Source organism: Cornus florida, unplaced genomic scaffold (genome assembly GCF_030987335.1).
Source record: "Cornus florida cultivar Cherokee Brave unplaced genomic scaffold, ASM3098733v1 CherokeeBrave_3.0.0_Hap2_Chr02, whole genome shotgun sequence".
NCBI lineage: Eukaryota > Viridiplantae > Streptophyta > Magnoliopsida > Cornales > Cornaceae > Cornus > Cornus florida.
In genome coordinates this window covers 4,309,611-4,329,386 of record NW_026775572.1, presented here as the reverse complement: position 1 = coordinate 4,329,386, position 19,776 = coordinate 4,309,611, and the positions used below count along the sequence as shown (strand labels likewise).

General features: G+C 34.7%; 2 protein-coding genes across 2 annotated transcripts; both read left to right on the top strand.

Annotated features, from left to right (window-relative positions):
- Positions 1 to 558: 558 nt before the first annotated feature.
- Positions 559 to 4,109, top strand: LOC132293209 (dihydroneopterin aldolase 2-like). Its single transcript, XM_059790584.1, has 3 exons — positions 559 to 697; positions 2,142 to 2,346; positions 3,733 to 4,109. Exons 1-3 carry the CDS (start codon positions 679 to 681, stop codon positions 3,935 to 3,937), a joined length of 429 nt encoding a protein of 142 aa, XP_059646567.1. The 5' UTR covers positions 559 to 678; the 3' UTR covers positions 3,938 to 4,109.
- Positions 4,110 to 7,620: 3,511 nt separating this feature from the next.
- On the top strand, positions 7,621 to 18,602 carry LOC132293208 (fra a 1-associated protein-like). The gene is made up of 2 exons (XM_059790583.1): positions 7,621 to 7,906; positions 18,061 to 18,602. The coding sequence occupies exons 1-2, from the start codon at positions 7,704 to 7,706 to the stop codon at positions 18,443 to 18,445; spliced, it is 588 nt and encodes a 195-aa protein (XP_059646566.1). The 5' UTR covers positions 7,621 to 7,703; the 3' UTR covers positions 18,446 to 18,602.
- Positions 18,603 to 19,776: the final 1,174 nt, after the last annotated feature.

Genomic DNA, 19,776 nt, shown 5'->3' with positions numbered 1-19,776 from the left:
AAAATGGGGCATAAATAGTCCATAATCATTAATCAACATGGTATGTCAAAAATTTGTATCCATTTTTTATGATATTATGCATGGATCAAATATATGATGACGAATTCTTCAGAAAAAATTGTGTCTTCTACAATGGAATCGGTTAAGCGAGATCAGGGACGGATCCACATTGAAGGCAGTGGGAGCAATTGGCCCCATTGAATTTTCCTTTTTTTTTTTTTCTTAGTATTCTACCCTTATAATTTGTTCATTTTCAATAATATACCCATGAAATATTACATTTGCCCCCACTAAAATTATAAAAAGAATGTACTATTACCTCCCAAAATTCATTTTTGCCCCCTTACCTTACATCCTAGCTCCGTCCTGAGCGAGATTTCTTAAGGCATTCTGGTGACCAGAAACATAATAAATTTGTGATATGACCTTCTTTTTTGGGCCAAAATCTCAGCCCAAGAACCAACTGGGCATAGTCATACGGTCGGACAACTGATTTCCTTGGCGGACCACAACGACGGCCCATGAGAGGATCAAAGGATTGGCTTTTCGGATTCATTTATTATGGTTGTTGAACAGAGCGAGCTGTGAAGTCTAGAGAGAGCAAAAGGCATAATATCCGCGAAACCCTAAGTTTGTCTCCGGCGCCGGAGTGAGGATTACTTGGCGACGTTAACAGTCATGACCTCATCCGGCACTGGTACGTACAGTTGAATTATTCATATTAAGTTACATATAGCTATCTGTTTCGATTTGTTATTTTTTCGCCCACAGGCGCATATCATGCATATCTATCGACATGTATATGTATTTGTTTCATGAGTTCATATATGATGGGTATTAGTTTTAATGGATATTGGAAATTAAATCTTTTATGTGCTCTGAATAAATCACCGTCTGTGTGATATTTTACTAAATTAGTTTTTGGGCTCATAAAATTTTGAAATTCTTTGTATGGAAAGGCCTCGTAAGACTACATTCTCATAAACCCATATCATAGAAGTGGCTGTCAATGTTCATTTAGTTCTCTTTTTGCATAATTGAGGAACTTTCTAATGCAGAACTCAGGCGATATTAAAATTTAGAATTTTAATTCTCCATAGTGCTCTCTTTCTCTCTTAATTGAAAATTTCAGGGATTGTTTCATTTCAACAATTCCTTTGTTTATTTGGCGCAGCTTGAGAGTTAATATTGCCATTTCATATTAAAATTTAGAATTTTAATTCTCCATAGTGCTCAATTGTTCTTTTTGTTTCAATTTCTTAATATAATGGTGATTTTATTTTCCAATTAATTTTCTGTTTACTTAGTGACAGAAAAGAATGAGAATGTAAAGCTTTGTCTTCAAATTATGATCAAAATTATATGGCTTGAATAGATGATGAGATGGTTCTTATATTTGTTTCTGATGGGCGGTAAAGATGCGAAAGCTAAAAGCATTTCTGTTGCGCCTTCGATGGATTTTTGTTGTGGATAAATTTTAAGATTTCCTTGTTATCTAAATATGCTTCCTTTTTTTGCATGTTAGAAGTGAAATTTAGCCGTCGATTCAAACCCAGTTGAAATCTTTGCAAGGCTTTTATTATCTAGCGCTTGACCTTCTTTCTTCATCACTTATTTTCCAATTAATTTTCTATTTACTTAATGGTTGTGATTGCTGGGAAGTTGTGGGTCATTCATTGCATCACAGGCATGTTAATCATTATTGCCTAGTACATTAACTTAACAAACTTTTTCCCAACCACTTGGGATCGGCATTATTGTCCATTTTGTTGTGAAAATAAAAATTAGCTCTGCTATGAAGCTCATCATTGAGCTGGGACTTGAAATGCTGATGCATATTTGAAATACGATCTTATGATGTTGAAATGTCAAAAGTTCGCAAGCAGAACTTGGAAATATTTGCTTGTTTCTTATTGTTATTGGCTTTCTTCTTGTTTTTGCTGTCTTTCAATCTAATTATAACATCAATTTATAAATTGTCTCTGTTTCATATTTTACTTGCTTAGAATTATTGAATATGTTCACTTAAGCATTCAAGTGGATTAAGTAAGATTGTGCTTCCCATCAAATCTATTTTGTGGATGTTTCATGCCATCTTTCAATCTAAGGAATGCATGGCTGACAATAATGATTCTCATCAGGAGTAATAATGGATTATGGGGACATAATAAAGGGAGACAAACTTGTGTTGAGGGGGCTGAAGTTCCATGGGTTTCATGGGGTGAAGCCAGAAGAAAGGAAGCTGGGTCAGAAGTTCCTTGTAGATGTAGATGCCTGGATGGATCTCCGAGCAGCTGGTAAATCTGACCAATTATCAGATACTATCAGTTATACTGAGATATACCGGTGAGTGATAACTATAAACATTCTTCACCTATCTCACTTTGAGAAAAGCTGAATCAATCAAATCATAAGAATGAAATTTCCAAAATATTGCACTTGTTTCTCAGAAGTTAGTCAAAAGTGTTCCACGGCTCCATAAATCATAATGTATTTCATCATACTTCCAGCCAAATTAAACCAATTTTCTAGAACATCCAAAATTTTGAAACTTCAGGATAATATTCTGAAAGAAAGTTCCTACCATAGCTCCATGTGAGTACTTTTTGAAATCACCACATTCTTGCCTTCTTTTTTTAGTTATGCTTCAACTCTATTTTGTTGATTTTTGCAAAGTTGTACGGTAAAAATTATGTCCAAATGACGGGAATGGTGCGTATGCATAAAGTAATACACTACCATATGTCACACATGGACTTGTGCTGCTATAAAAAATTCTTGAAGTTGAAATATAGGTTTGTAAAAGAAATATAATTACTTATAGCAGATTTAGAGGAAAATAAGCCGTTGAAGCTGAGTGGTAAAATGCTGGAATGGCTTCCAAAAGGGAGGGTTGAGGCTAGAGGATTATTTCTTAGCACTGTTGAACTATAAAATAGTTAATACAGAAGGCTATGGGCTGTGGTGCAAAGCTTCTACCTTCAGGCTTCACTATACACGTGTTGGTATATTTGCATCTTTTTTTCATGGATAATATGTTGAAGCTAAAACGCTAGCGTATGCATAAACTCCAGTCATATTTCAAAATTATGCATGTTTTATTGAAAGAGCAAACCTCATCAACTTGAGCTGTGCTGTTTCATCCTTTTTTGCAAATCAAAATACCATAAGCCGAGCTACTTGGACCGACAACTGAGGTTTCAAAAGCTGCATGGTTTTTGGGCCTTCAAAAGATGTATTTTACATCACCTTCTACATTAGAGTTCCAAAACCATAAGCTGAGCTTCTTGGACCGACCACTGAGAGTTTCAAAAGCTGCATGGTTTTTGGGCCTTCAAAAGATGTATTTACATCACCTTCTACATTAGAGTCCCAAAACCGTTTCGGCTAAAAAAACTGCTATTCCTGGTCTTCATGCTCTAAGCAGCCTTAGTTTTGGAATATTAATTAGATCCTTTTTCATTGACTCGCATGAACTCATTCTGAAGCTTAGGGGAAATAATGCCTATTTTTCCTTTGAAATCTTTGATCCACAAAACCTCAGACTTTCACTTTTATAAACAACATACTCTTTATTCAGTTCATGGTTTATCCTTTGGATGGTGAAAGAAAACAATGAAGTCTTTCCCTTTTATGTTATTGTTAGATGGTTACCAGCAAAACAAAATAGCATAGCTTGTATATGATTCTTCTGGTTGACAATCCTTCTGATGGTTGATCGTGCTCTGGCAGTGTGGTTAGAGAAGTTTTAGAGGGACCACCCCATAACCTTCTCGAGTCAGTGGCTGAACTCATCGCGTCGACGACTCTGACCAAGTACTCATGTATATCTGCAGTTCGTGTGAAGGTTGGGAAGCCTCATGTTGCCGTCCATGGACCTGTTGATTACCTTGGTGTCGAGATTCTTAGATACCAAAACATCGATGTACAAAACTGAGCTTTTATGCATCACCTTCTGTACATTGCTTGTCTAAAAGTATGTTACGTAACGAATTTTGTTGTTGTTGTAGTAGTTAACCATTGAAGTTCTTGTTTGGTATAGCTGTAAAAGTTTGGAATATGAGAATAGCCACTTTGGGGGCAACACGGTAATGGCTTTTACTTGGCTACTATGGTGATAAATATAACTAGGTATATCTATAATGAATGTGTGGATGCTACTTATTGTGTGACAAATGTGCCAACTTTTATAGTAGTTCTCTAACCAACCAGCCTGCCTTTCTTACTTAGTGAGTCCGAAAATTGCTTTTACTCTGACAGCCTCCGCCCCTGGTTTTTTTGTGGATGTTAAATTATTTTATATGAGTTATACTAATTAAATACTGAAGGTTTTTAATACAATGGGCAAGTTCTATTCTGTGTGTAATGAAAGACTATCATTTATTTATCCGGTGGTTAAGTATCGAAGAGCTTATGGCTCTTGTTACTCTTCACACACTTGATGCAAGTTTGGAATGATGGTATGTATTCAAAAAATTTAATCCTTTTTTTTTTTTTTGGTAATAAAAAAGAGATAAAATTATAAATTAGTTCTTGATTCATCGTAAGTCATCCAGTAATAGATGTGATAATATATGCATGCGATAATCTCCATTTATCAATAAAGAAGATTTATCACATTTTATATCAATATCAAGTGAACTAATAAAATTCTGAAAATGTATTAGAATGTTGGGCTAAAATCATAAAACTTTCTTTTTGTTTTCAAAAACTATCAACTAACCCCCCAACTAATTAAAGAAACTATAATATTCATTGATATTTAAAAGTCTATCATATAATCTCCTCCCCGTTAGTTTTTTGTCTAGAACTAATGGGATTGTATCACGTGTAACAGTTGCATTATTTTGCTGACCAAAATAACCTTGTAATTCGTAATGACAAAATTGCCCTTCTCACACTACAATTTCAGTTTAATAAAATATTACTTTAATATATTATCAAGATTATTATTGTCATTTCGCAACAACTTAACAGTTCCGTCACGGAAATGAGCAATGTGATAGTTTTTGCTAGTTCAGAGATTTTTTGATAGATCATATGATATTTTTGAAAATAAGAGAGGAGTTTTACGATTTTAGCCCTAAAATGTTTCAATGACGGTAAATTACTAGCCGAAAAGTAAATAGTGGACATTCTTGAAGGAGAAGGAAGGAGTTTGAGCATGGTGTGAATAAAAAGGATGAGAATTTCAATTAACAACAAAACAAATACCTTATATAATTGGGCCATACATACCCGAAGAAATTCGTTAACATTTGTACATATTTTTTTTTATTAAGGCTCTATTTATTTGAATGTAAAATGTTTTTCTTGTAAAATGTTTTTATGTAAAATATTTTTTTTATTTTTTATTTTTCGGTGTATGGCAAGCTTTTGTACACATTTAATTCTCTTTCTTCCGTATTCCTCACCAACAAAAAATGTTTTCTTGTAAAATATTTTTATGTAAAATATTATTTTTATTTCTTATTCTTCGGTGTATGGCAAGCTTTTGTACACATTTTATTCTCTTTCTTTCGTGTTCCTCACCAACAAGGAATAATACCCCTTAAACCTCGTTACTTTCTCTTTCTACGCTAAACCGTCTCTCCCTCTCCTTCTCATTACTCTCTCTCCACTCTCTTTATACCAAACATGCTCTCGACCCAAATATGTTTCTTGCCAACCTAAATTTGTGTCCCTTTTTCTCTTTCCTCTCATTTTTCTCTTTCCTCTCACTCTATATAGAAGACCGAATATATTTTTAAATTGGGAAAACTGAAAAAGATTAGTTGTTAGAAAAATACAGAGGTTCAATAAGAATACCCATGGTTAGATAACCCAAGATAGTCTGTTAAAGTGACTTATGGAAACATTTTTTGGTAAATTATTTTCAATCATTTAGGGTTCGTCTGGTTAGCTAGAAATTGATAGTGGAAAGTGAAAGGAAAAGGAAGTGAAGTGAAAAAAAATAAAATTATGTTTCTATCATGCATTTGGTTAGCATAATTTTTTTGTAAAACTTTTGTTGGAAAATGTTGTTTCATTAGCTTGGTTAACAAGAAAGTGAAAAGAAAATAATTTATATGCCAAAACTACCCTTATAAATTCAATACTAAGTAATATACATCTTGCAATAAGCATAATAAAAAATATAAATAATTATTTTATGAATAAAAATATATGTGCGTGCATATATATAGAGTCCTAATTTAAAGAGTCAGAAAATTATAACTTAATTAGGAGTCCTAATTTAAAGAGTTAGAAAGTTGTAATATAATTAGGAATCCTAATTTATGAAAAAGAAGTCCTCCTTTTGTAAGTCTGAAAAAGAAGGAAGATAAATAACTAATAAGGGTATAATTGAAAACTAACATATAATGATACAACTTTCATAGGAAATTGAAATTTTCGCATGCTTTATGAGGAAACATTTTAAGGAAAATCAACCAGCGGCAATATCACTTTCCTGAAAACTCTTCTTTTTACGCTAACCAAACTACAAAACAATTTAAAAATTTCCGTTTCTTTTCCTTTCTAACTAGTTGACGCTAACCAAACAAACTTTGGCTAAAATGATTTAGGACGATACTTAGGTCTCCACTAATAAGTTATATGAAAAATAATTTCCTAATCTTGAAATCTTCTAAACACCATAAATGAGGAAAATGATTTTCAAAAATTATTTTAGGTGAAACAAACGAGCCTAAATCAAAATTATTTCCCATTTATAATATTAATTCAAATAATAATCTTTTAATTACCAATGAAAGATCTCGTTTTATTAATGGAAATCAAAAGAATTAAAATAAGAGATCTCGCAATATAAAAGATTATCATACGAAGACTAATTAAAATTTATCTAAGATCTCTCATATATAATATTTTTCCTTCAAGTTAAATAAAGAATTTAAGGAAAATGAAATAAAATAGGAGGATAATATATGTATGTTTCTATATTTGATCGAAGAAAGATACATAAGGGAGTTCTCTTATTTTGTTACATAAAACCCCCTTCTATTTTCAATTTATGGCAAGAAATCACCTTGCACAAAAAATAGACATAAAACCCTTTTAATTATTCAATTTATTAAAAAGTGATGTTATTATGATGACAACGTCTCTTAATATAAATTTTAGAAAATAGTTTCTCTTAATATGAAATTAAAGTTAATACAAATAACTCATTCGGCATAGTGGTGTTAAAATGTTTTCGAAACTTTTTTTTAATGGTGTCTATAAGAAAATAAAAATACTTTTAATTTATTTTAAATTTAAAGGGAAAAAAAATCTAAAATAAAAATCATTTAAAAGACCACTTAAATTTTCTATAATTTATATTAAAGGACATTTTCGTATTATAACTTCATTTTAATGGTGTGCATTTTTTAAAATTTTCTTAAAGTTCTATTTAAAAAAAATAAAACGTAAAAAAATAAAAATAATTTTAAAATTTATTTTAAAGGGCATTTGCTCCATTATAATATTACTTTGCAATAAATTAGATATTGGGGGGATTTTTATGTCAAGTTTTTTCTCCAAGGAGTTTCTTGTCAAAATTAAAAATAAGAGGGGGTTTTATGCAATTTGTCCTATTTTTTATACAACACTTTTTATACCCGTGCCGTGCGTAAAATATTTTTTTCTCCTATTCGGTATATAAACCCTAAACCAGAACTCTCTGGCACGGTTACCGTAGAAAAACAATTCTTGATTTTGCGATGGGTTGGGTTTGGAAGGACGAATCGGGCGATTTTCAGTCCGGTGACGGTAGTCAATCCAAAGACTCGAACCCTAGTTTTGGCGACCGGTGCTCTACAAGAAAGATCGTGAAATCGCAGTGCAAAACCGAAGAGGTCGAGCCCGGGAAATTCGTCAGGAAGTGCGAGAAAACTGAGCAGGTTCTCAAAGACTGCGTTGGAAGGTAATTTCACTTGATTTGATAAAAATAATTTTATGTTGGTGCATTTCTGTTTGGTTGCTTAGAAAATGTTGGAAAAGAATGAGAATTTTGATTTTACACCCATAGTAAACTACGACCTGACCTGTGGTGATTTGGCCTTGATTTAACCCTGGAGCTAGACGTGTGAAAACTGAGCGGATTCTCATGTATTTCGTTGTAAGATGTTTCCCTTGATTTGCTTCTGTTAATTTATACCTAGGGTTCCCGATTATTGATATATTTTATTTTCTAAATTCTTCGTTTTTTAGCTTTAATAATAATTCGGATACCTAAGATTGAACCATCTGGATATTTGGAACTTTTACTTTGGAACATGAATTGATGGTTTTAGATGTAACTATCAAAGGGTAATCAAGAAAGTTAAAATTACATATATCCCGAGAAGAAGGTTAAAAGGTAGTAAGATAGGTTGAGGATAGAGCATACTAAATTAGGTACAAATGATGTGAGAAGAATGTAAAGAATTGATAAGTTAAAGGAGGAACATTAGATATTATTATTAAGTGCTTTGAGATTGAGGATTTTAAGGGGCTTGTGAGAGAGCACAAGACAAAGAAGGTAAAAAGAGTTCTTTTGAGAACATATTATAGGAGGCTAAGTTTAAAAGAATATTATGACTTGAAGATGGTTGTGGAAAATAAAGTCTATTTTGTAAGATCAGGGTACATGAACTAAAAGTTGATTGAAGAATATAAAAATACAAAGGGGCATGTCTATGCTAATAAAATTGTTTACTGAGATCATAACAGTGGAAGTTATATACCTTCTAAGAATGCTTATATGATTTTTTTTTTTTGTATTTATAGAGTAAACTTATGATAGGGTTCTTAGAAATATAGTAGAGTGGATTTTAGAGTGAATTTTCAATTAATGTTAATAGAAATATAGTAGAGAGGATTTTAGAGTGAATTTTCAATTAATGTAAATTTAAACCAAGAATCAATATAAGGTTGATGTTGATTTTAAAATATACTCGCAAGCGCAAGAATCTATTAGAATATAGATAGGCCAGGACGAGGTCGAACCCCAGGAAATGTTTTGAAGAAAACTAATACAAATCTAAACTAAATTAAAACTAACCTAGTTACCCAAATTGATTGTAGAGTGAAAACAAGCAAGATTAAAATATATATATTTTTTGTTAATAATTATGAATTAATTGACAAATTCATTTTGGTGATATTATATGATTTATGCTTTTTGTTGATGATGTGTTGTTTGATGAAACTAAAATACACGTAAATGCTTATTTAGAGGTGTAGAGAGAAGTTGAGTAAGAGAGCTTGAGATAAGTAGGTCTAAAAGTGAATACATCTAAAGTAACTTTACCAAATTCAGAAATGATGCAGGGATGTTTTGAAGATCAAGAGTCAATAAATACTGTAAAGAAATAGTTATATTACTCAGGTTCAACCATTCACAGAGGGAGAGATTGGAGATTATGTTGTTCAGATAATTAAAACAAGATTAGTAAAGTGAAGCAATCCTTACATATTTTGAGTAACTATTATGGGAAGTTAACTGCTTTGTAGGCAGACAAATGAATGGTGCTTTGGATTTTAAATCGAGTTAACTCCTTTGTGCCAACCAAAAAGTTTCTTATATTGCATTATTAGGGCATTTGTGGATTTTTTTTTTTTTTTTTGGGTATTAGATTGATTGGTGACTTTTATTAACTTACAGTATCAATTTTCCCACCTTACACACCACATTCTTGTCAACATTGACTTTGTTTGGAATGTTTAACTCTAAATCATGCTTCCTTTTTTTTTTTTTTTTTGATAAGTAACTCTAAATCATGCTTTGGTAATTCTGGTTAAGACTTTACATATTTCATTTGAAATTTCAATGACTTACTAAATTACTAGAGATCTGTCATTACTTTTTTCAGAAAAATATACTATATTTTTATTGATTGCAATATATATATATGTATATTTTATCTTTGATACTGTATTATGTTTTATCAGTATTTTCTTCCTCTGATAACTACTTTTGTTAATTAGTAATTTATATGGCCATTAAAGTGTTTCTTGGATGCATAAAGTTGCATATTCTTTTCTTGAAACGAATTGATTCCATTGAAATGAAATATTGCGACATTAGTGGTACTGACTATGTGAAGACACATTCTTACTTTCTTGATTGATCTTTTTTCTAAAACAAATGAAGAAGAGATGGGATTAGGAACTAGTTACAGGTTTTTTAATGTATTTGTGTACCTATACAACGATGTTTGTTAGGAATGATTATATAAGGCTTAGTAGAGGTATTTGTTCTGTTTACAACCTTATCATGCTGCAACTAGGGTATTGTTTGATATTACCTTGTCCATAGTTGTTAAAGGAGCGCCTAGGCTTTAAAAATGCCTTAGGCTTGTCAAGGCTCATCTAGAGCACCTCAACCTATTACAGGCCAGACCCCTTCAATGAGAGTCACGAGACTCTCATAAAGTCCTCAGGCACGCTTTTTAGTAGGCTCCAGGTCAAAAAAAAAAAAAAAAACACAAAAAAAGGTGCGCCTTGTAGTTTTTAATCATTTATTCACGTCAGTTTTTTTTTTTTTACTTAATGAATACTAAATTAAATGGTTATATATTATATATCATAGGGTTAATTACACTGATCTCCCCTGAGGTTTGCCCTAATTACACATGGATGAAACTTTTCAAAAATCTTGCATTGTGTTCCCCTGACAATTGGTCACTTGCTACAAATTTTCCCCTTTGTCAATTTTTTTTTTTTTGGCATATATGGACTAAATTTCCCACCAGCCCTTCTAAAATGAAGTTATTACCCTTAGAATGCCATTAAATTACCAAATGACTTTATATTTATGGACAAAAAATACCCTTCCATCCCACCCATCACTGCCACGCCTTCTATCTCTCCGCCCACCCCTCTCTCTCTCTCTCTTCACCTACAACCCACATTCTTTCTTATCATAGCCACACTTCCCAAACAAATATGTAAACAGGTAATGGAGTAAATTCAAAATAACTTTTAGTTACATAATGTGATTCATGCTCTTCTCTCCCACTTTTTGGGGAACTACATTTGTATGGACCAGATGCATTTAGAAAATAACCTTGCCCAAAAATAAGAAAACAAAAAAGAGTGGTATGTTCCACTTCTCCTCAAGCTTTCAAGGTCATCTGAATCACTAAAGGTTTCAAGAAAATTTTCAAAGCCTCTCTTTTGATTAATGAGAAAGCAGAGAATTGTTTTTAGATTTGTTGGATTTTATGATTCAAAAGCCTATTAAAATTCATTTCTTTTCCGTATATATATATATACATAAATATATATATAGAGAGAAATATATACTCGGCTTGCCCACCATGGAAGAAGACCCATAAATGAAGGATGAGTGTACATGAACTGGGTGTGTTAGGGTTTGCATTTGATTCATTAAATATACATACTACATCTACATATAACATATATTGTGTGTAAGAAAATTCAAATCTGCCTGTTGTGAATCCATATATAGATTTTGTGCAAAGGTCAGTTTGGCCGCCATTGAATTGGGTACTACTGATCTTGAATGCGAATTTGACGCTAGCGACACGTTTTGGAGAAATAATAGGTGTCCAAACGAATTGGGTATCTTCCCATTTAGCTCTTCCGAAGCAAGATTCTAGAATTCGAGGTTTTAGAGCTAAGTTAACAAAGTGGGTATCTTTCCTTTGAGTTTATTACCAGACAAATTGATGGGGTTGGGGCAGGGGGTGATTTGGTGGGGGAAATGGTGGTGGATGAAGAGAGAAGAGGTGAAAATGGGTGGTGGATAGAAAGTAAGATGAGGAGGAATGGATACCTTGGTGCCATTGCTAGAGAGGAAAGAGAGAATGGAGAGAGGGAAGAAGAAAGAGGAGAGAGATGGTTGTTGTGGTGGCTGTGGTGGTGTAGCCATTGCCATGGTGACGGTGGCTGTGGCGGTGTGCCATTGAAGAGAGAGAAACAAGAGAGGAAAAATAAAAAGAGGAGAAAAGAAAAGAGTGTTGTTTTATACTCTTGGGCAAAGTGGTCATTTCACAATATCAATTTTTTTTTTTTTTTTTCCATTTTTAATATTAAAATATTTGGGGTATAAAGGTAAAAATATCCAAGAGGGGAGGTCAGTGCAAGATTTTTGAGAAGTTTCATCTGTTTGTAATTAGGGAAAACCTTAAGGTAGGTCAGTGTATTTAACCCTATATCGTATTGTTTAACCTTATAAAATATTTGAAAGAGTTCATAAATTTATGGTTCACTATTTATGTTAACTGCAAATACTGCTTGATGATGAATATATTTAATAATTTATGTTTAAATATGCATTGTTATATACATGCAAGCCTTACTCTGATCTGGCTTTCACCTTATACTGTGCCTTGCGCTTAGGCTCCAGAAGGCCTTTGGCGCCTTAGTGCGCCCTGAGCCTTTAACAACTATGCCCTTGTTGTATCATAAGCAGTTGCGTCTGTTTTCTTACAACAAAGTTTGAAATGTATAATACAGAATGTGTTTTTTTACAACTTGCCTTGGAATTTGGAGGCTTGTGCTCATGCATTGTATGATTTGCATTTTTTAGTTGTTGAACTCGATTAATTGTTTCTTTCTTGCGTACTCTGCTTTTTCTTTTGCACTTGTATCTTCACAGAAGTGCATTGCTGCACCTATTCATACCTTTTCCTTTCCGCATTTAAGAATGTCAACTTTGCTTATTTAATCATTTGCTTGATATTGCTACTATAGTGCAAGATCAGGTGCTGCTATGCCAGTTTTTTTGTTCATTAATGTTGCTTGGGTTATTCCAAGCATGTTCACCCTGCTTGGTGAGTGCATCAATTTCTGGTACATATTTATGAAATTTGCTTCTAAATTGCCTGCCAGTTTTTGTTGAGAATTATGTATATGTGTGCATTCATATCCAGACTTTCTTGAAAGGATATATTTTATGCTTTGTGGAAAATTTTCAGTTTCTCATAAAGACAATTAATATTGTTTTTAAAACTTTGTGCTCTAACTTCTAAGTAGATATCTTGTATGATATGAATATGCAATTTCTCAGGAGTTATATTCTTTCATAAATTCTGATATGCTCCATAAAATGGTATCTGATATATTATTTTTCATTACATGTTGCATACTGGTAGAATGAGTGGGGGAAAAAAAAAATAGTAGTTGTGTGAATAATTCTTGAAGAGACAAGTAGGTGTTTCTGGTCACAGGTTAGGGTTAGATCAAGGATTGGCATGTAGGCATTTGTATATTTGCATTGTGATGAATGGATTTGCTGGCTATGGGATATAGTTTCTTAGTCTGCTTTATTTGCAGATGATATTGATCCAGTTAAGAAGACCATATTAAGGGTAACTACAGAGGGTCAAGCGAGAGGTGCTTTCAGAATTATATTATGTTAGTATAAATAGGATGAAGACGAAATATGCAAGGGTTTTTGGTAGAATTAGGAATTAAATAAAGAGGTAGAAGATTGTTGAACCTGGAATTATCCAAAAGTGTAAGTTTTGTCGTCAGATTATTCTCATAAGGAGTCTGGGAATGAATCCTACTGTTATCTATTCAGGTCTCCAGACATATTGATCGGGCTGGTTTTAGTACGTCAGGTTTGAAATATTAGGTGCTTGTATTTTTATGGTTATTTCACACTTTCAGAACTAAAGGAAAACTTTATGTTCATATAGTCCTGACAGAACTTTTACCCCCACTTTCAAGTTATTTTATGCAACCCTTTTTTTTCCGTATTTGGGATTAGTTGCGTAAAGACAATGCATTTAACACAACAAATGTGAATAAGATGGTTTGTTCATGTGAAGTTTAAGGACAAGTGATGTAATCCTTGTTGAGGATAATATTAGGGGAGGAGAAGACCAAATTTAACATGGGCTGAGATAGGTGGAAAAGATGTGATAACATGTGGTTTAAATGAGATTAAGATTTTATATAGTGGAATGGCGAAATAAGATTTATGCAGCCAACCCTAAATAGTTTGGAAAAGGTTTTGTTGAGCAGAATTGAGAACAATATATAATATGAAAAGATAATGCTTTTTTTTTTTTGATAAGTAATAATAACATTAAAAAAGGCGTTCAAAAGGGGAACGCCTCCCAATTACAAAAGTGGAACCGGGACTAAGGCCCTAAAGAATCCAAGAGAGTAATTAAATCATCAGAAGAAGAACAAAAGCTCCTCTTCACATAATTGAAAAGAGAACGAAGAATGTAAAGTTTGACTATTGCCGTAGGTGACTCTTTCCCTTCAAACATTATGCTATTTCTCTCTTTCCAAATGCACCACCATACACAATGTGGTATAATTCTCCAGAAATCGCGAACGTCTCTTCTCACTCGACATCCTCTCAAAACATGAATTAATTCCTTGGTAGATCGTAGCATAACCCAACACATGCCAAACAACCCAACAATAGGATTCCAACAGTCGTTCGCCACAGGGCAATGCAAAAAGAGGTGATCAACGGACTCCTCATCATCCTTGCATAGACAACACCGATTAACAATACAATTGTCCCTTTTTTCTCAAGTTATCAATTGTTAGAATCTTTCCCCACACAGCGGTCCAGACGAAGAAAGCCACCCTAATTGGAGCCATAGACCGCCAAATAGTTTTTCACGGGAAGTCTCGAATCACAAAATTAGACAAACATAAGAACAAGGATCTAACTTCGAAACGACCGTGGGAAGAAGGAACCCAAATCAAAACGTCATTATCTCTGCCAACGTCCTCCTGCCGATATAGAAGATCTAGAAAAACACATACCTCGTCCATCTCCCAATCTTGAAAATAGCGCCGAAAATGCACATCCCATGTAATTCCGCTGCTAACAAGCCGATAACAGTCAGCTACGTAGACGTGTTTATCAACAGCAATACTGAATAATCTAGGAAATGTATGAGAAAGTGGCTGATCCCCACACCAAAGATCTACCAAAAACCGAATGCGACGACCATCATGGAGTTTGAATCTGATATGAGCAAAAAAAACATCCCATCCCTTCCGAATAGCCTTCCACATCCCTACTCCTCCCACCAAGGTAACTAGACGTGTAGACTAACCTCCAGCCTCTTCCTCAAACCGACAAGAGACTAACCTGCACCGTGGACGATGTTTTTCCCTCCCATATCTCCATAACCATTTACCCAGGAGAGCTTGATTAAAAGGAACTAAACGTCTTATACCAAGTCCACCCAATTTCACAGGCTTACAAACTTCCTCCCATCTGACTAGGTGGTACATGAACTCATCGCCCTTTCCTCCCCATAGAAAATCCCTTTGAATTTTTTCAATCCTATCTGCAACGGAACAAGGGATTTGGAACATAGAAAGAAAATAAGTGGGAAGGCTCGATAACGTACTCTTGATAAGAGTAACTTTACCCCCATTTGACAAGTATTGCTTCTTCCATCCTGCCAATCTCTTCGCATATTTGTCAATCACGGAATCTTAACTTCCCACTAACCTTGAAGAGACCCCTAGGGGCAAGCCCAAATAAGGAATAGGGAATGATATGTATAACTAGGTAATGAGAAAGTTTCAATGTTCAAGAATGTTAGTGTAACGGCCCACTCCACCACATGGTATAGCATTGTCCGCTTTGGTCTGAGCCCGCACGTAAAAATAAAATACTATGCTAAAACTATTTTTATTGTTAGTTTTCTAATGCTCAAACTCCAGGGGTACTTATCAAAAAAAAAAAAAAAGTCCAGGGGTGTAGTCCTTTGATGGGTCTTCCTACTCCTCACTGTTGGAGCTAATATTGATGATATTGCTTGATGTAGCTTCCCTCTCCATCATTTTCCTCACGAGGGGAGCTAATTTTTAAATCTCCTTAATTAACACATTAAAACCAACATCAACTTTGAGATGTAACTCAGTGATCATTTGTTCTAACAAAAATAGTGGTGGTGCACTTGGGTCACAATTAATGGAATTATCCCGGATTGCAAGTACCAGCATAGGTTGCTCATTTTGGACTTGTTTGCCTTTGCCACGAGAAGGCTAACCGTTGTCACGTGATGTCATAACTAATCAGTTACAAAAACAAAAATATTAATACAATATTTATATATAAAAATATATATTGCCAAGGACTTTTTCCCCACGCTCTGGTACCACACTCACTTTTTCTCTTTGGGCCCGACCTTACATGGTTTTGCTTTCCGCTTTTACCTTAAAAGACCTCATACCATTCCTACATATATAGCACTTCCCCTTTCCACACCCAGGCGATGTGGGATTGTGCACCTGTAACCTGTCAGCATGGTAGCCTGGTTGTGCTTCGCACCCGCCCACGCGCACACTGCCACAATTTTTGTAATGGCCCACCTCACCACATGGTATGATATTGTCCACTTTGGTCTTGAGTTCGCACGATTTTTCTCTTGGGTTCTACCCCAATAGACCTATATCATTTGGAGATGGCACACCTGCGTATATAGCACTTCACCTTTTCACACCTGGGAAATGTTGGATTGTGCACCTGTAGCTCGCCTATTGTGGTAGCCTGCCGGTGCCTCTCACACTCCCACATAGGTCACCACAATCACCTCCCTTAGGGGCCCAACGTTCCCGTTGGTCACACTTCCAACTAGTCAGGCTCTGATACCATTTGTAATGGCCCACTCCACCACATTGTATGATATTGTCCGCTTTGGGCCCTAGCCCGCATGATTTTGCCTTTAGGTTTTACCCTCAAAAGGCTTCGTACCATTTGGAGATAACACTCCTACATATATAGCATCACGTGACAACGGTCAACCTTGGAAATGTGTATATATATGTATGTATATATATAAATATGGTACTAATATTTTGTTTTTTATAACTGATTAGATATGGCATCACGTGACAACAATCAGCCTTCTCGTGACAAAGACAAATAAGTCCAAAACAAGTGACCTTGGTTGCTAGCTACATTATCTCATTAACTGTGGCCTAAGTGCACCACCACCATTCTTGCTATAACGAATGATCTAGTTACATCTCAAAGGTGATATTGGTTTTAACATGTTATTTGAGGAGATTCAAAAATTAGCTCACCTTACGAGGGAAATGATGGAGATGGAGGTTGTAGTAAGCAATATTATCAATGTTAGCTCTGACAGTAAAGAGGAGGAAAGAGGACTTCACCCTCGGACTTTGAGTAGTAGAAAACGAATAATAAAAATAGTTAAGTTGAGAATTTTATTTTTACGTGCGAGCTTGGGCCTAAAGCGGACATTGTCATAACATGTGGTGGAGTGGGTCGTTACAAATGATATCAGAGTTTGACCTAGCCTAAAGTGTGACAAACGAGAACGTTGGACCCCTTGGGGGGGGGGGGGGTGATTGTGGCAACCTTGTGGGCGGGTGCGAGGCAATGACAGGGTACGAGTGCACAATCCGGTGTGGAATGGGGAAGTGTTATATAATTTGCACACTCCAACTGGTATGAAGCCGTTTGGGGTAAAACTCAAGAGCAAAATCGTGCGGATTCGAACTCAAAGCGGACAATATCATACCATGTGGTGGAGTGGGTTGTTACAGTTGCCTTCCATAAAAAAAAATGTATGAGGATGTTAAGATGAACGCATGACTAAAAGGGAAGGATAGCATCATTTTCATAGTTCAGGTTAAAAACCTATAGGAGATAATATACAATATAAGAGAAATTAACATAGTTTTGTTGTCATGGGCAAGTGAGGCCTTGAAGCTCAAGTTAGTTGAATGTTTAGGTTAAAGACACTATTTTTAGCTAAAAATGCGCTTGGTTGAGGATGATGTTAGAAATATGTTGTGCTAGGAATTTTCTTTGGCCATTTGAGTTCAATATATTTTAAAAGTGTAATTACTCATGCAATAAAAATATATTGCAACTATCTATAATTTTGAAACAAGAAGTCTCTTTAATGTAGTTCAAATTTTCAAATGCAGCAAGCAGATGAGATAGCAAAATTTTGGTTAGAACAATTGGAAAACTGCATTATTTTGGTATATGGTCTATTTTGTTGGTCCCATTACATCTATAAATTTTGGAATAATTGAGGATTATATTGTACACTTGTATTTACTCAAATGGTTGGTTTGGTTTGATTTTCAATTTTATTCATCCAGGCCCTCTGAAGTGATCCATTCCAATAAAGAATACACTGAAGAAGATGTCACAGGCCAGGTGGTTGAAAGGTCTTTCCCCTTGGAGTTGCCAGAGCTTGGTCGATTTGACTTCCCTGGGCTGCGCAGTGATATTGAAGCCATGGAACGTAGCTTCTTCAGTGGCCTTGGCCATTTCTTTGAAGCAGCTGAGGAGATGAAGAATGGTTTTTTCAATGCTTTTGGGGCTCCACAACTATATGATGGAGATTCTTCTTCATCATCGTCTTCTTCTACAAGGCAGGGTATACCAATTGAAGGCAGCCATCCTCCAAGAAACGCCTCTCCTAAACCATGTAATCCTGAGTCTGGACATGTTGATCTTTCTGGATTGGTCAGCGACGTCTAAAGCAAGCCCGTCATGATTGCCTCGATACTGTTCAAATTTTGACCTTAACTACTTCTACTGGCCTGTAATGTGAATATAGCGTACAGATATACATTCTGCTTTTCCTAGGTTTGGAATTTTATTAAACCTTGACTATCAAGATTTATTTCTTTCTATATACCCCGTCATTGCCGTGCTTGTGGTGCAGTTTAAGTCGCTTGTCATTTCATGGTTTTAGCTCCAATTCCAATTGCAATGCGTGTTTGTGGTATGAGAAGTGAATGGGTTTATAATGTTTGCGTTGAATCTTTCCAACCAACTGTATTTTTATCTACACGATGGTCTTTATTTACTTAAATTTGATTAGTCCATTGATGGACCGATGCTCAAAGTCGGAACTCACTTGATTAGTCCTCTAGATAATCTGAGTGGTGAGGAAGGTCCCTTGGCTCTATCAAGATTCACGATGGTGTTTGGGAGTAGTTGTTTAGATGTTTTAATCACGCGTACAAAAGCTCTTATGAAGTGCTTCACGAGACAAAATAGTGTGAACGTGTAAATCATGTTCATGTTATGTACTCGAGAGAATTAGAGAATTGTCTGATGTGCAATTTGTCTAGGTCAGCATTGTGGAAAGTGGCCAAGCCAGTTCGTTGGCTTGTTGACTCAATTGGATTGAGATTTAATTTGGATTTGAGATCATACCATTTTACTGGAATAATTTTGACAAAAATGATGGTAAAATATGAAGTTTTAAGTGCAGCAAATCCCAACCGTTGGTGGGTAATGGTCCATTGATGAATTAATCCCATTTTGAAAGAGGTATGAATTCTTTACCAAAAAAACAAAAGAGCAATTACTGATTGATGACATGCCTTTCTATTATATATTTATTAATTAATTAGACGGAATGGGAGTGGATAGGGTGGTTAGTTCCACTTTGGAAGACTAAGAAAATATTATTGTCCACTTTGGAAGTCTCAAGCACGTTTATGGCGGTGCTGAATCCTTGTTTCGACCATTGCACGCACTTTCCGCGCAAAAGACCAATATACCGACGATTGTGATTGGCTCTAAAGCTTCCCACCCAAACAAAAGATTGGAAAATAATAATAATAATTTAATAGAAAAAAAAAAATGGAAGAGGAAAAGGGAAAGAGATGTTTTTGACTTAATCTCCTAAAAAATTTTGCTCATCATTATTTGGTTTTGTTTTTGGAAAATACATTATGTTACTAGGAAATTAAAGGGGTTCATGATTTGTGATCGAGGACATGTTGTTACATACTCAAAGTTGTATCAAGAGGAATGTAATGAAATAATCCACTATCGTGATGAAAATATACGGATAC